This window comes from Malaclemys terrapin, chromosome 1 (assembly GCF_027887155.1).
Source record: "Malaclemys terrapin pileata isolate rMalTer1 chromosome 1, rMalTer1.hap1, whole genome shotgun sequence".
NCBI classification, from domain to species: Eukaryota; Metazoa; Chordata; order Testudines; family Emydidae; genus Malaclemys; species Malaclemys terrapin.
The window spans coordinates 245,181,373-245,197,261 of NC_071505.1; the positions used below are offsets into that span (position 1 = coordinate 245,181,373).

Here is a 15,889-nt window from a genome sequence, read left to right on the forward strand (position 1 = left end):
GTTGTTTTTTTTTGGTCGGGGCGGGGGAGGGAGGTTACAATTATGATGTAGACTACCACTTACAACAAAGACAATTCAGAATTAAGGTTGAAACACTATCCTGAATTCATTCCACCATGCCTAGGAGTGATCTTACAAATTACAGGCTATATATTGCTCTTGGTTCATACACAGCTGACATTAATGGGACTTCTGCAGGTGATTCAGGGTTATCCTTTGACACCAAATATATCAAAGTACAAGAAAGCTCTAACAGGGAAAGGGAAATCGTACTGAAAACATATCACTTAAATACAATTTCAAAAAAGGAAACTAATGGAAATGCATGAAACTATTATGTACTTATAAATTCTTACCATCCATCATGTAAGACATGAAGGCATAAATAGCTAAAATATTCAGTCCTTTAGTGAGCCAAAACAGGGAACATGTTAGGTTGATCTCCAGTACACCCATTTAATTCTGATGCAACTTCATTTGAAGTCAGTGGTGTGACTGAGATCAGAATATGGCCTCTAATGCTAAAAGGAAAGGGGAGGGGTCACAGTAGAGTAGCTAGCATGTGTTTTTGGAGCTACATATTAAATAGGAGACCAGGACTATGATAGGCTAGACTAGGTGGGATGTTAAGGTAGTGCTGAAGAGTGGAGGGAGGTGGCATTGGAGAAAAAGGGGTCACACTGAGGCCTGGTCTACACCTAAAAGTTAGGTCAACCTAGCTACCTCACTCGGGAAAAATTCATATCCCGAGAGACAGTTAAGCTGACCCCCAGTATAGACACCACCAGGTTGACAGAAGAATTCTTCCGTCAACCTAGTTACCACCTCTTGAGACAGATGCATTTAGTACAGCAACAGAAATACCCCTTCCATCACTGCAGGAAGTGTTTACACTACAGCCGCATAGCACAGCAGTGCTGCAGCTGTGCCATGATAGTGCTTGTAGTGTAGACACAAGCAGAGTAAAAAACTATTTGTGCATCAACAAGCTACTAGGGCAAGAACCCCATTTTAGCTAAAACAGACAGATCCAGATAGAACTTAATTTTCTATCAAGTCTTAGAAGCGTTCAATAGGACATTCAGCAAGATGCTTTGTAAATATGAAACTCTGCCACTCTGCCCCGCAACATCTGAGGTGGTGTGCTCTCTCATTTGAAGTGGGAAGAGAAACAGAACTATGTGTTGTAGCAATTAATGTCAAGCTTGCGTACAAAGTGAGGTAGCAGAAGAAGGCTGGTGTGTCTGCAACACACTCAAAGGACATTAGAATTTAAATATGCGATGCTAGCAAGTATTATCTAACACATACTAACTAATCAGTCTTAAAAGTCTAGCGTAGACAAGGCACACATGCTAAATTGGGAGAGTTAAAACTTAGGCTTCCCCCTGCAAGTAGCTTGGCAGAATAAGCGCTCTGAGACATCTGAATTCTCACTGAAGAGATTGCAGGAGCATTATGGGATCGAACTGGGAGGATTAGCTGCACCGGTGCACCTACACTGCCAGCTCTTTCAGTCCAGACTAGCACTGCAGTGGTGTAGAATGACCTGCTGCAGGATACAATTATGGTGAGACTTGTCCTGGGCAAATGCAGTTGCTAGCAAATTCTATACACCAGTGCAACAACTTCTGCATCTGAGCACCAAGTGAGTTTCAAGTCTGCCAGGTACAGAGCTGGCAATACCAATTCCTCTAACATGCCATATGCGTCTACGTTTAAACCTACTCCTCCTCCCCCGCAATTCAAATATCAGGAGTTAACAGGTTATTATCTATTCTCTTCTTGTTCTGTGCATGTGCAATAAATGCTTAGGGACTTCAACAACTTTCCAAAGTCCTATAGCTTGCTCTCATGTGAAAAAGCAAAGTGACAACAGATGTAACAAATGAAAGAAAATGAAATTACTTAGGAAAACATCATGGGAAAAAATAAGCAACCCTAGAAGTAGGTTGAAAAGCCAAACAATAAGTCATTCAATAGGATGCTGCTGGAAACTTTGATTAAATCAAAAGTTTAGCTCCAGCAAAGTGGGACTGTTTTACAATCTCTGGCTACAGACTCTCACACAGTTGGTATTACAAATTACGTCCTTTTCCAGAACGATGGCCACAACTAACTGAATTAAGTTCAGAAGACTGAAATTCCAGTCATTTCATGGATAAGTTTTTTTCAGATAGCTATGCGGCAAAATAATAAATAATAATAATAATTAATAATAAACCACTACTATGGTATACATTTCCTTTAATGTGTCTTAACTACAGTTTTGGCAAACAACTCAAGTTAACATTCTTTCTTTTCAACCTTTTGGAGGCTGAAGAAAAGGGTATTTTTATGTGCATTCATACTATGTTTAGCAGCCTGGAAGATGCCAGTCAGATACACAGTAAAAAGATGAGCATAAAGTCAACATTATCAAACCATTTTCAGGGGGTGCTGAGTGTTCAGCTGGGTAAGACTGCATGATTGAATCAGCATGCATAGATGGTGGCTGAGATGAGCCGAAGAGAGCAATATGACAGAATCTCTTACCCAAATGTTAAAAAGTCAAAAGAAAACCAGGAGAATGGTTTCTAACCTGAAACACATCTAGAAAAACCTGTTCCAACTGTCTGCAGCCTCATCTTATACATACACACTATGCCACACTGATGACCTGGAAAGAACAGAAACTCACAAAATAAGTAAACCCAGAGGTGGGGTAGCAAATGCTGCCCCCTGTTTATTTGAGGAATACTATTTCAAACTCTGCCATACCATCGCTCACATGCTAGCCCCGGGCTGGCTTTAAAGATCTATATTTTGGGACTGAGTCTATGGCTCAGCTGCCTAGTCATCTTCTCTCCTACAATGGTGGTCTGTCTCATTCCCCTTATCTAATCAGCACTATTCCCTGCTTGTTTCCCATGCCACTGCCCATTATATAGTACTCTCACTCCACCCTGTACAGGGTGTGGATAGAGGAGTACTGCCCTCTGTGGAAAAAAACAGAAAGATGTGGACTGGAGGGATGCAACATTCAAGGCAATCAAGTGAAATTGAACAGAGCATACTCATGAGAGGAGTGAAAACAGGAAAAAATGGCAGGTTGGGAAACAATGTGTATGGCAGTGAAAGGAGGCAGGTAGGGATAGTTAATACAGTAAACTAGGGTGACCAGATAGCAACTGTGAAAAAACAGGACAGTGGGTGGGAAGTAATAGGCACCTATATAAGAAAAAGTCCCAAAAAAATGGGACTGTCCCTTTAAAAATGGGACATCTGGTCACCCTACAGTAAACCAAGATATCACAGTGCAGGGTAGAACAATGACAATGTAAAAGAGAGCCAGGAAATAAGTCATTTCTAATTTCTCTGACTTAGAAGTCTAGGACAATGATTTGCAAAAGTTCTCTCAAATATCTGAAGTGTGGGTGCAAATAGCCAAGGAAGGGCGAGGGAATTTTGCATACAGCTACGCATCTGCTTTGTGCATGCACTCATGATATTTACATGTGAACAGTAGGCATGCAATTGCACATGCAGGGTTTTGAAAAATCAGATCCATAAACAGGGGACTCCACAAATGCAAAGTTTGATTTTTAAAGACTGGTTGTGCAGTATAAGCATTTGCTTTTCCACAGACTTAAGATACATCTAAAGTAGCCTGCATACATTCCACACAGGAAATGGCATATGGCCCAATGTTCCATGCATGATAAAGTAATAGCAACAAAGAGTCCTGTGGCACCTTATAGACTAACAGATGTATTGGAGCAGAAGCTTTCGTGGGTGAATACCCACTTCGTCAGACACATGGCAGTATACATGCAGTACACCACCTGAAATATTGACTGCTGTGCTAACTTTGTTCTGCATTTCACTGACTAAAGCAATACGTAGGGCTTTGAAGTTTTAAAAGATGATGTCTCCAACTCTGATCTAGTATGTGTCTACCATTTGTGATGCATATGTTGGTGGATCCCCAAGCTGCTTTTAGATCAGGGATCGGCAACCTTTGGCACATGGCCCATCAGGGAAAGCCCCTGGCGGCCCGGGCCGGTTTGTTTACCTGCAGCATCCGCAGGTTTGACCCATCACAGCTCCCACTGGCCGCGGTTCGCCACTCCAGGCCAATGGGGGCTGCGGCAAGCAGCGGCCAGCACATCCCTCGGCCCGCACCACTTCCCACAGCTCCCACTGGACTGGGACAGTGAACTGCAGCCAATGGGAGCTGAGCTCGGCCGAACCTGCAGACATGGCAGGTAAGCAAACCAGCCCCGCCCGCCAGCGGTTTTCCCTGACTGGCCACATGCCAAAGATTGCCGATCCCTGGTTTAGATGATCACATAGCAGCAGTGTCTAGGAGCACTTTTTACCATCTGCACCTGGCTAGGAGATTGTGATAATGTCTTTTACATATGGACCTTTCTTTTGTGATCCAATGCAAAAACCGCATGGAGACAAGCGCTGAATTATAGGCTGCACTTTGCTTTTTCCATCTAATATTCGTATTTATGTGTTTGTACTTTTAAATAATTTAGGGTATACTAGACCTTCTCTCTCATTTCTGTCTCTGCAAGGAAGAGTCCAGACCATCCAGACTGCTCTGGAGCCAGGAAAATATTGTTTTGATGATAATAGCAATAAAAATAGTTTTGTTACCATTATTTATGGCATTCTGAAATATCTATTGATTTTGTTTCTGACTAGATGTTCATTAGTTAAAATTGCATTTTAGATGCAAAGTAGTAAAGTGAAACACTGAACTGCCTTGACTAATAAGCAAGTATAGGCCAGACAGATGAACAAGGTGACAGGCACCTTTCAAACAGCCAGAGTCCTCCAAGCCAACTAGTTAACTTAAGAGTTAAACTGACTACCTCTACATATTATTTATGACCTATCAGTTTACAATATCAAAGTCCACTAGTTAAAATAGCTTCCCAGTTTGTAACACTAAGATTCTGTCTACTCTACAGTTATATTGATTTATATGTCAGAATATAGCCCGCAACTTTTGTATACCTATTCACATCAGCACTGCATGTCCTCACCATAAACGTTTGTGTCTATAGAAAATGCAATGCACCATGGATAGGCATTCCAGCATGCCCCAGAGTGCAGTCCTGCACAATTTTTGTGGAACACTTTTGCACTGCTTTGTGAATACTAGCAATTAGCCTCAGGATTTCTGGACTAGGGGTTAAATTCCCACAATGCCACTTTTTCCATCCCATAGTGCTTATTCCATCCCATATAAACTTCACATCAATTTTAAAATTCACAAAGTCCCGTGCATTGCTTTTCCATCTCCGCCATCTTTTGTAGAAGGAGGGACCCTGCAGAGCTCAGTACAATTCTCAAGACCGTTGCTAATACAGGACACACTATTATCCTGTATTTGTGAAACTTCAACGACTACTACTACAGCTTGTGGTAGGATATGGAAGAGATGTGTGAGGACTATGGATGCTAATGGACACAGCAGATAAAAATGTCAGGTTGCTACTGGGTTCACAGAGCACTCCACATGATGAATTGGCTCTTCTGGACCCAAGAAACAAGCACTGATTGGTGGGATCACATCATAATGAATGCTTAGGATGACAAGCAGTGGCAGCAGAACTTTCAGATGTGAAACACCATATTCCTGGATCTATGTGCCAAAAATCGCCCCAACGCTCCAGCACAGAGCCATCAGAACAAGAGCTGCATTGACAGCAGAGAAGCAAGTGGCAATTGCGTTCTGGAAGCTTGCAACACTGGATTGCTATTGGTCAGTGAGCAAATCAGTCTGGAGTTGGAAAATCCACAGTAGGGGCTGCTGTCATTTGAGTGTGCCAGGCCATCAAGCATTCCCTGCCACATCGGACTGAGATTCTCAGCAATATGCAGGAAACAGAAGATAGATTTGGAGCAACAGAGTTGCTGAACTGTGGTGGGGTGACAGATGGGATATATGTCCCTATCCTGCCACCACCCCATCTTCCCAGTGAGTACATAAACTGAAAAAGGTACCCTTCCAGGGTTACGCAAGTGCTGGTGGATCACTGGGGGCGCTTACTGTCATTAATGTACACCACATACACTTAGTTTTAGTTATATATTCAAATTGTGACTACACAATGCAGTAGATTAGGAAGTTAATTTAGGGTTGTTCAAATGAAGAGTAAAACTGCAATGTAATGCACGTCCATACCTAACCAAAATGTCATCCTCTTGTTCCAAATCACTTCGGATCTTTTTCTCATTGTCTGTCAGGTAGTTCTTAACACCACAACCATACTGTTCATTGACTAATGCTTTGGCTTCTCTTGCCAGTGTAGCACAGTACTTTTCAGTCTTCTTATTGCTTCTACTATCAACTGTGGATACATAAGCCACCGCTAACTGTCACTGGGTCATTATGCGCATTACTCCAGCCATCTTGTATTAATTTAACTGCTTTTCCATGTAATTTGTTGTGCACTTCCACCTTTAAACCATCAGTTACGGCATCTAACTGTTCACCTGCTACCTGCTTTTGACTGGGTGCTTTGTTGCCTGGCTTTAGGCAACTGATCTATGCTTGAAAAGTTGGCTCAGATTCACAGACTTTAAGGTCAAAAGGAACCACTGTGGTCATTTAATCTGACCTCCTGCACATTGAAGGCCACAGAACCTCACCCGCCCACTCCTGGATCCTCAATAATGGAAAAGGGAATATTACAGCCATAAAAAAAAAAAAGTTGCAATTTTCAAACCTTTTGTTTCAGTTCAGTTTCCTCCTCCTTTTCTTTGGCTGACCTAGATCCAGCTTTCTTTTGATGTACTTGGTAAAGGCAATGCAGGTATTATCAGTATTTTCATTCGCAGAGACTGATTCTAATACACACGTACATTTAGCTAAAGTCGGTGATTCTCATGTCTTTGTTGTTCCACTGCATTTTGCAAAATGTTTCCTCATGCAGCCTTCCTGCTCACTTTTGCTTTGCAATTTCTGCACCATCTTCATTAACTTTCTCAAAATAGCCATGAATTGGGTCAATTGGTTTTGCACCTTTGCTCATGTTGAAATATTTTGACGTGAGTCACTGTACTCACTGAGTTTGGTTGCAGTTACACTCCAGCTAGCCAGATCAAGAGACAGAGCACTGGACTGGGCAGTTAGTTAGGCAGTTTACCTCAAACAGAATCTTCAGCTTCTGAATCTGGGAATTCTCCTTTGTTTACTTATCAAAGAAGGGGAATTCCCAAGTTATATGTTTCAGTTGCTGTTTGAGGTAGCTAAGCCAACAGCATACAGCTCTAGGTTGAAGCTCTTTGTTTTATCTTATTTCCTTGAATAAAAATTAAACAGACCATATTACTGCAAAACTAGTATCAAATTGCTAAATATGTGTCAGTAACTTTCATTAGTATATTCTAATAATAGTGGTTGAAACTGGGAAAAAATAAAATTATTTACTAGCACCCTGTCCTAAACTAATTTTTCTGTGGGGAAAGAGCAAACCTTGAGCCAATTGATACTATATTGGAGAGCTGTTCTTCCATAAACCCTGGATTAAACTGTTCCCTTAATGAGTTTCCCTGCTCTTGCAGCTAGCACTGATTTCTTCACTAACCCTCTCCCTTTCTCAGGTACTAGGCCCTCCAAACACCCCTTAGCAACAGGATAAGGGACAGTTGGAATGATGGGAGGACACATGTATTGGTGCAAGAGACAATCATTCTGATCCAAGGCAAAAAAGCACCCTGAGAGATGTCACTGGAAAATAATATTACATTGTGACTTGTGACCACCAGCTTCTGAAACCTGTCCGTTGATAGCAATCTCTACAGACGTTTATTTCGATCTATGACAACTCTGATAAGTAATATCAACTGCATAGAGTCATTCAGCTCCCAGTGGGGTTGCCAAATCCATGTTATTCCAGAATAGAACCTGGGCTGCATGGTGGCTCCTTTGCACCTTTTGCAGGAAAAGTGTTCCAATAAGCAGGTCAGCTTAGAATTGATAAACATTAACCCTTTTCTACCCAAATAAAACACTAGTACTTTGGGAAACACCCTTAGAGAGGTGCTAAAGCAGCATACTGCTAGCAGTCAGTTGCATGTGAAGCAGAGATATATCTTATGGGAGATTCATATAATAATGTGTAGATAGGTACTCTTCAGATCTGTTGATAGAGAAATTGAAGTCTTCCTTTGGGGAATTGCTGCTTTGGTGGAATTTAGGTCCTCCATGCTGAACTGTGGCTTCTGGAGGAATGTGTTCAAAACATCTGGTTGAGTGTTCCTCTGTCTTTGGAACACTCTGACAATAAAAGGAGGATGGAGTAGAATCTTAAGCCTTCTTGATTCTTGGGATTCCTTGATTTACCCCAGTCTGAAGCAGTTATACTGCAGTCTTGATACTTCTGTGTTTCAAGTGGTTGGGGGAAAAAGGGGATGTCACTAACCTGGGGTCTGTAGTTGCATTTAATTCTGAAGTGCAAACCTGGCTGGATATATCTCTACCTATGCTTTTTTTTTTTATTTATTTTGTAAACATGTTACTGATCCAATACTTCAAGACTTCCAGCCACATCATATAGAGTCAATCTGCATGCTTGAAGGATGCAGATGGTTTTCCTGTAGTATCTCCGCTCTCTCTGATGCAACTTGATATATTCAGTCATCTAGTTGGTTATCCCTCTTGCAATTCTTAGCTGGATCAAGAGAAACAAGACTGTAATAGGGTCTATGTTTCCTTTAGAACTACAAAGGCCTTCTGAGTTTTTATTTTAAAAGTTTATTTTTATTTAAATGTTTCCATGGCAGCTCTCTAAAGTAACTGAAAAGTCTCCCTCCTGAAGAGCCTGGTGAGTGGTAACCCAGTGCCTTCTTTGCCTGGGGATTAGTTTTCCACGGCCTCAGGCAGGGCTGATGTTGTGACAAGAGTTATAATTCATTGCTCTTACTGTAAATCCCCTCCCCCAACCAATCTCCCCCAACAGCCACTGATAAGGAAATCTTTCTCAAAGAATGCTCCCAGAGCAGAGATCTTCTGACCTAGAATGGCAGTGTGGGCACTAAGAAGTCTGATTATGCATGCATGGCTTTAGCCACAATGTGGAAGAAGCAAATGCATGGATTGCTACAGTGGCTTTACTTCTTTATTGTTATTTTAAATGCACACTTTCCATTTCTTTAACCAGACTTCAGGGTTGTATGAACTTTTTGGAAGTATAAATCAGGATATATTTATTTGTGGGTGGACTCGCTCCCCTTCTTTTCCACTTCCTCCCATGCTTCCCCCTTCAGGAGCTCATCTGGAGAAATATAAAGTCTGCACACTGGTTTAAAAATACGCCTTCTCAAAAGAAAAACTGATTCTGAGCTTTCTCCTCTGTGAGCTCTGGCTGCAAGTCCAAAAAGCCTACCCTTGGTCCCAGGAAGATTAATATAAGGAGCCCTCTGCAGTTTCTGGGCCCTTTCTTATCAATTTTAGAACCTTTGCACTAGAAAGGTTTGTATTATGGTGAACTGGAAGAGAGTCCTGCACCTCTTGTTCTTTATTTTACTGGAAAAGACCTGATGAGCAGAGTCCCACTAGCCCAGTAGATGTGACATGGCTGACCTGCGGCACAAGCAGGGTCCCATTCTAAATTCAGATTTAGGCATTAATTTTCTTTTCGTTTCCTCCCAATCCCCTATGTTTTTTCTTCATTTGGAGTTTACAGATATGTTGCAAAATAATATGTCCGGAGCACACAAAACAAATTAAAACTCCTGCTTGCTTTAAATAGATACAAAAGCTGAGTGGGAAACCCACAACTGCACTCCATGAAAGAAAGACAGCCCAGTGGTTAGGGAACAAACCTGGAATGTAGAAGACCTGGGTTCAATTCCCTCTTCCACCAACTTCCTGTGTTACCTTGGGCTAGTCAATTAGTCTTTCTGTAACAGGCATTATGAGCACTGCCCTAATGAGATGTCCCGCTGCTGGAAAAGGAGGACAATGTTGAATACTGACTAATGTTCAGAAACCTAATACTTCACCTTGTACAACCCCTTCTGGCTGATAAACTTCAAGAACTTCCATCTCTCTCCCTCTACCAAACCCAAGAGGGTTGAGAGGTGGGCAATGGAGCTCTAAACCCTGTCTCTACTAATAACTTTTTCCAAGGTGAAACACAGAAATTAACATGATTCTTGTAAGTTTCATTGATGCCTCAAGGGTTCTGAATGACAGCAGCAAAACTGACCAGGGGCTTGCTAATTTCATTCCATTGCTGCATGGCAAAACTACAAGCAGCACCACAGGCACTGTACTGATCTATGTTTTAATGAAGACAGCACTGCACTGATTTACATTCAGAAGCTATTCTTTATAATCATATGTGATAAAAACTTTTTTCCTAAAGGAAGTTTAAATTCTACATAACTATTGCAGGTCCACGCAATTGCTAAGGAAAGCTTCTCAGTCACCAGGGTAAGGAGACTTTTCAACCCATTGTGATGTCACATGAACACTAAATTTTTAACATTACTGAAGTAGTCAGACAGCACCAGGGATTGATTATATGGCAAAATCTACAAGTGATATGCAAGTTTCAGAGTAACAGCCGTGTTAGTCTGTATCCGCAAAAAGAAGAACAGGAGTACTTGTGGCACCTTAGAGACTAACAAATTTATTAGAGCATAAGCTTTCGTGGACTACAGCCCACTTCTTCGGATATGCATCCGAAGAAGTGGGCTGTAGTCCACGAAAGCTTATGCTCTAATAAATTTGTTAGTCTCTAAGGTGCCACAAGTACTCCTGTTCTTCTTTTTAAGTGATATGCAAACATCCTGGTAATCTGCAATGACAGGAAAGGAAATATAGAAAATATCCATGATAATTTAATTACTTATTTTTAAAATGTTAGACCAGGGATCGGCAACCTTTGGCACGTGGCCCGCCAGGGTAAGCCCCCTGGCGGCCCGGGCCAGTTTGTTTACTGGCCGCGTCCGCAGGTTCGGCTGATCGCAGCTCCCACTGGCCGTGGTTCGCCACTCCAGGACAATGGGGGCGGGCGCTACTTCCTGCAGCCCCCATTGGCCAGGAGCAGCGAACCGCAGCCAGTGCGAGCTGTGGTCGGCCAAACCTGCGGATGCAGCAGGTAAACAAACCAGCCCGGCCCGCCAGGGGGCTTACCCTGGCAGGCCACGTGCCAAAAGTTGCCAATCCCTGTGTTAGACAGTGGTTCCTTAAGAGTTTATTAAATTCTATATATCAAAAAAACACCTCTCATTGGACTTTTACTGAATTAAGTCCTATATGACAAGTCATCATCTAAAAGCAGTTTTAGTAAACAAAATTAATACAACTTGAATGTTATCATTGAAACACTATACGCAGGATCTTTTCACCTGCCAAAATATACTTTATATCTACATGTCAATGAAGTCATAAACAAGTCACATCAAGTCACTGAACGGAATTTTGGCAACTTTCTGCAAACATCCCTCCCACTCTCTTTTATAGGTAATGAAATAGGACACTCCCACACTCCTCAATACTTCTGGGAAGGAAACAAGACAAGAAGTTGGTGTTCCCTTTGTCTATCCAAGATCACAGTTTTAACAACATGAAACGTCACCAATGAAATTCTCCTGCCTTAGGAAAGGCACCACAGGGTCTACTCTGAGCCTCTAAATACTGTTTACAGTCAGATACAATATCATTTTAACTGCTTCTGTAAATTGGCTATGAGCACTCACTTCTAATAAACTCGTACATTTATAAATTGTGTATTTATACAGTGTTTTTAATCGCACAGGACCCTATGCATTATACACATTTAAAATGAATCATGAACTATAGGGCCCTACCAAATTCACAGTCCACTTTGGTCAATTTCACGGTCATAGCATTTTAAAAATCGTAAATTTCATAATTTCAGCTATTTAAATCTGAAATTTCACAGTGTTGTAATTGTAGGGGTCCTGACCCAAAAAGGAGTTGTGGGGGCTGGGGTGGGGGGTCACAAGGTTATTGTGGGGGGAGTTGTAGTACTGCTACTATGGTCCCTTACTTCTGTGCTGCTGCTAGCAGCTGCGCTACTTTCAGAGCTTGGCAACTGGAGAGCAGTGACTGCTGGCCGGGGGCCCAGCTCTGCAGGCAGCAGCGCAGAAGTAAGGATGGCATGGTATGGTATTGCCACCCTTAGTTTTGCACTGCTGACTGGGCCCTCAGTCAGCAGCCGCCACTCTTCGGCCACCCAACTCTGCAGGCAGCAGCGCAGGAGTAAAGGTACCATGGTATGGTATTGCCACCCTTACTTCTGCTAGCAGGGTGCTGCCTTCAGAGTTAGGCACCTGGCCAACAGCCGCTGCTCTCCGGCCACCCATCTGTGAAGGTAGCGCAAAAGTAAGAGTGGCAATACCACACTCCCCCCCTAAAATAACTTTGCAACCTTCCTGCAACTCCCTTTTGTGTCAGGACCCCCAATTCGAGAAACCCTGGTCACCCCCATGAAATCTGTATAGTTTAGGGTAAAAGCACACAAAAGACCAGATTTCATGGAGGGAGACCAGATTTCATGGTCCGTGATGTGTTTTTCATGGCCGCAAATTTGGTGGACCCTATCCGCCACTGAAGTGCAGCAACCTCTGTGGTGGAATGAATACCACAACAGAGCACCCAGCTACAATAAATACCTGAGAACAGGAGCAAATCAGGAATTTAACCAACTCAGTTTGGAGAGTAAATTTAAGTAGGAAAAACAAAACTTCTCAGATCAGAATCTGGCCAGTGGGATCTTGAATGACCACATGAAATCAGAAACTTGATATAACATCTCACCCAAAAACCCATTCAAAGTGCACTCCAGCACCACGGGTCATTTGTTCAGCAGGGACTCAAGAGAAGACAGCAACACCATTACATTTGCCACCTTTTACAGATCAGTTTTACCTTCAGCGGCTACCAGCAGCAACCACTTCCCCATACAGAAACAGCAACCCTTGTTAGGTTGTTTCTTTTTGGAGATATCCCATCTCCTAGAACTGGAAGAGACCTTGAAAGGTCATCGAGTCCAGCCCCCTGCCTTCACTAGCAGGACCAAGTACTGATTTTGCCCCAGCTCAACCCTTGTTAGATCACTGTTCAATGGCTCCCCCACCTCCGGGGGCCACAGGCAACTTGAAGGACCCCAGCAGCAGCTCTAGGAAATCCCCCAGGACCAGAAAATGCCAACATAAATCACTTCAGGCATAGGTGCTGGAACTAGGGGTGCAGGGGCTGTTACTGCTACTGCACCCCCTGGCTTGAAGTGGTTTCCATCATATACAGAGTTTACAGTTTGGTTCAATGGCTCTCAGCACCCCCACTATACAAATTGTTCCAGCTCCCCTGGAGGCAGGAAATTTAACCCCAAGATGGGGGGGGTATGAGGGAAACTCCCCAAGAAGGGGAAGGGAACACGCTTTGCAACTTGCCTGGAGAATTCAAGGGGCACCGGGGAAACCACAAAAGACTGTGTGCCCAGCCCCATTCCCCATAGCCCAGCCCGGCCCCCAACCCCACTGCCCTGCTCAGCCCTGACTCACCTCCAGGCGGAGGGAGGCGCCGCAGCCGCGCAGGAACTCGCGGATGTTGCTCAGACACTCGCTCTCGGTCCGGGGCTCCGGATAAACCTGCAAGAGAAGAGGCGCTGGGTCAGGGGGCTGCGCTGGGAGCGAAGGGACCCTGCTGCCCGCCCCGAGCTGATCCTGCCCCACTCACCCCCCTGCTCCCTCCGCAGGCGGCGGCGGCTGCTCTGGGGCCGTGGAGGGGCTTTGACCCGGGAAGTAAACACGGAGCCAGGAAATCACGTGCGGGCCGGGGAGGGGCCGAGGAAAGTGCAGGGCCTGGCCCCTGCGTCCTCCCCCCATCGCTGTGCAGCGCCGGGTGCTGCTGCCCCTAAGCCAGCGTGTGGGGCTCAGCCCGGAGCAAGGGAGGCGCAGCCGCCTCGGGGCTTCTCCTCGCCCTGCAGGGATGGGCCCGGGGCACGGCTGCGCTCCCAGCCCCCTGTCCCCGGCCTGCGGCGCTCAGGCCGACTTCGGCCAATACACGATATGAAGCAGGAACGGAGGCAATCGCGCTGCTGTGGTTGCCTTTACCTAATGGACAAACTCCGCGTGCAACACCATCAGCGACTAACCCCGCCGCCACCTGGACTAACCAGCCAATGCCCCGCGCCCCTGCCGGGGGTGGGCGATAACATGCCTTAAACATATACATCTAACAGCGCGATTTGCTCCCTTTGTAAAAAACGGTGACTTTCCCTGAGCCCGTGGAAAGCAAGTCCTGCCTTGGAAAAGATACTCAGTGCAACACAACTTCCTGTTGCACTGCATCTTTCAAACACACTGAATCTGCAAAGAGAGCGGGTTTAGAACCATATCCTAAAGTGAATGCAGCCAGGCTGCTCTGCACCTCACTCAGAATTATCACTATGTAGTATTCGGTAGTGCCCAGGTAGGACCCAGAGGCCCATTGTATTGGGGTGCTGTACTAACATATAGTGCCCCCAAAGAGTTTTCAACCAAAGGCACTAGTCCTGCAGTCTGATCCAGACAGACAGACCACTGTACCTGTGCAAAGGCCCATTAAGTTGAATGGAAGTCCCACTGAAATCAAAGGAGTCCATTAGATTGCAGGATTGGTGCCTAAATTAAGACACAAGTGGGTGTAACAAATGAAGCAAGTGAAGACAAGGGTAACAGTGATAGAAATGTGTGACGACAAAGAGTAGATTTGCATGATCTTTATCGTTTTCAGTAACGGCAGATAAAAAATCCAGAGCACACAATAAAAAAACTTAAAGAGATAATAGTGACCATGTGAAAAACTCATTGTACCATTAAAACTCTTTACCTGCAAGTAAAAAAGACCATATTTGAAATCATGTCTGCTACAATGTCCAATCCTGCAAGATGCTGAGCGCCACCATCTCCCACTGAAGTCAATGAAAGTTGAACTCAAGAGGAGAGGAGAGTGATAAGCGCCACTCAAGAGGTGCTCGGTACCTTGTAGGAGCAGATCCTTAATTTCTGAAGACCAAGACCTGGAAATCTCAATATCTTCGCTAGCTCAGAACCAAACCAACATCCAAAATTCTGACATTTAAAGAAAAAGAAATACTTTTCATTTTAGTTTTGTAAAGGCTATACAGACAAAACTTTAATTCAAACGTCAATTAAGAAGGCAATTTAATTTCAGGGAACATAGCGGGTATCGCACTATGAGATGTAGTCTGCTCTTTGTTGTGTATGCAGCGCTCCCTTTGACTCCAATTCGCACTTCAAAATCAATCTGTATGTGAGAGGAGAATGTGGCCCTATGCCTTAAAATCATGAGTGGAAAAACTTTATAGCAAAGCATCAGTATCTGCTTTACTAGTTATCAAAAAGCTAACACCAGACAGTGGAATTTAACAGAGATTATTAACTAACTTTGTTTGCCCATAGTCTATCAGACAGCTGTGATTTCTTAATAGTCCATTGCAAAGAAGGAAGCTTGCAAAGGGGAAAGATTTGATTGAAATAAAGATTTTTTTAAAAACGGAAGTGTCTGTGATCCACAGCCAATTATCACTTATTACAGCACCCTTACTCATAGATTGGTAGCTTAGACACAGTCCTGTAAATGCGTAAGCACATGCATACCTCCACACACGTAAACAGTTCCATTAGCTTCAATAGGACAACTCACATGAGTAAAGTTCTGCATGTGCTTAAATGTTTGCAGTACCAGGACCTTACTTCACAAATAATTCTATTGATTTCAGTGGGAAAATGTACCAAGTAAAGATACTGCTCAGCTTGAGTAAGGATGGGCAGAATTGGGCCCTGAATACGCAGCTCTATTTGGGAGGAAAAACATTGTATGGAAGTGCAACATAAATGGGAGTTG

General features: G+C 43.7%; 1 protein-coding gene across 4 annotated transcripts in view; it reads right to left on the reverse strand.

The window, feature by feature from the left end:
* ARHGEF7 (Rho guanine nucleotide exchange factor 7) overlaps positions 1-15,889 on the reverse strand; it is a 192,538-nt gene that overhangs the window by 152,307 nt on the left and 24,342 nt on the right. For 3 of the 4 annotated variants that reach the window (XM_054011294.1, XM_054011286.1, XM_054011311.1), the window contains exon 2: positions 13,543-13,629. In XM_054011294.1, coding sequence (XP_053867269.1) covers positions 13,543-13,629 — 87 coding nt within the window. Of the gene's footprint in view, positions 1-13,542; positions 13,630-13,717; positions 13,757-15,889 lie in introns of those variants that run through there. The other variant, XM_054011302.1, reaches the window with a different exon arrangement.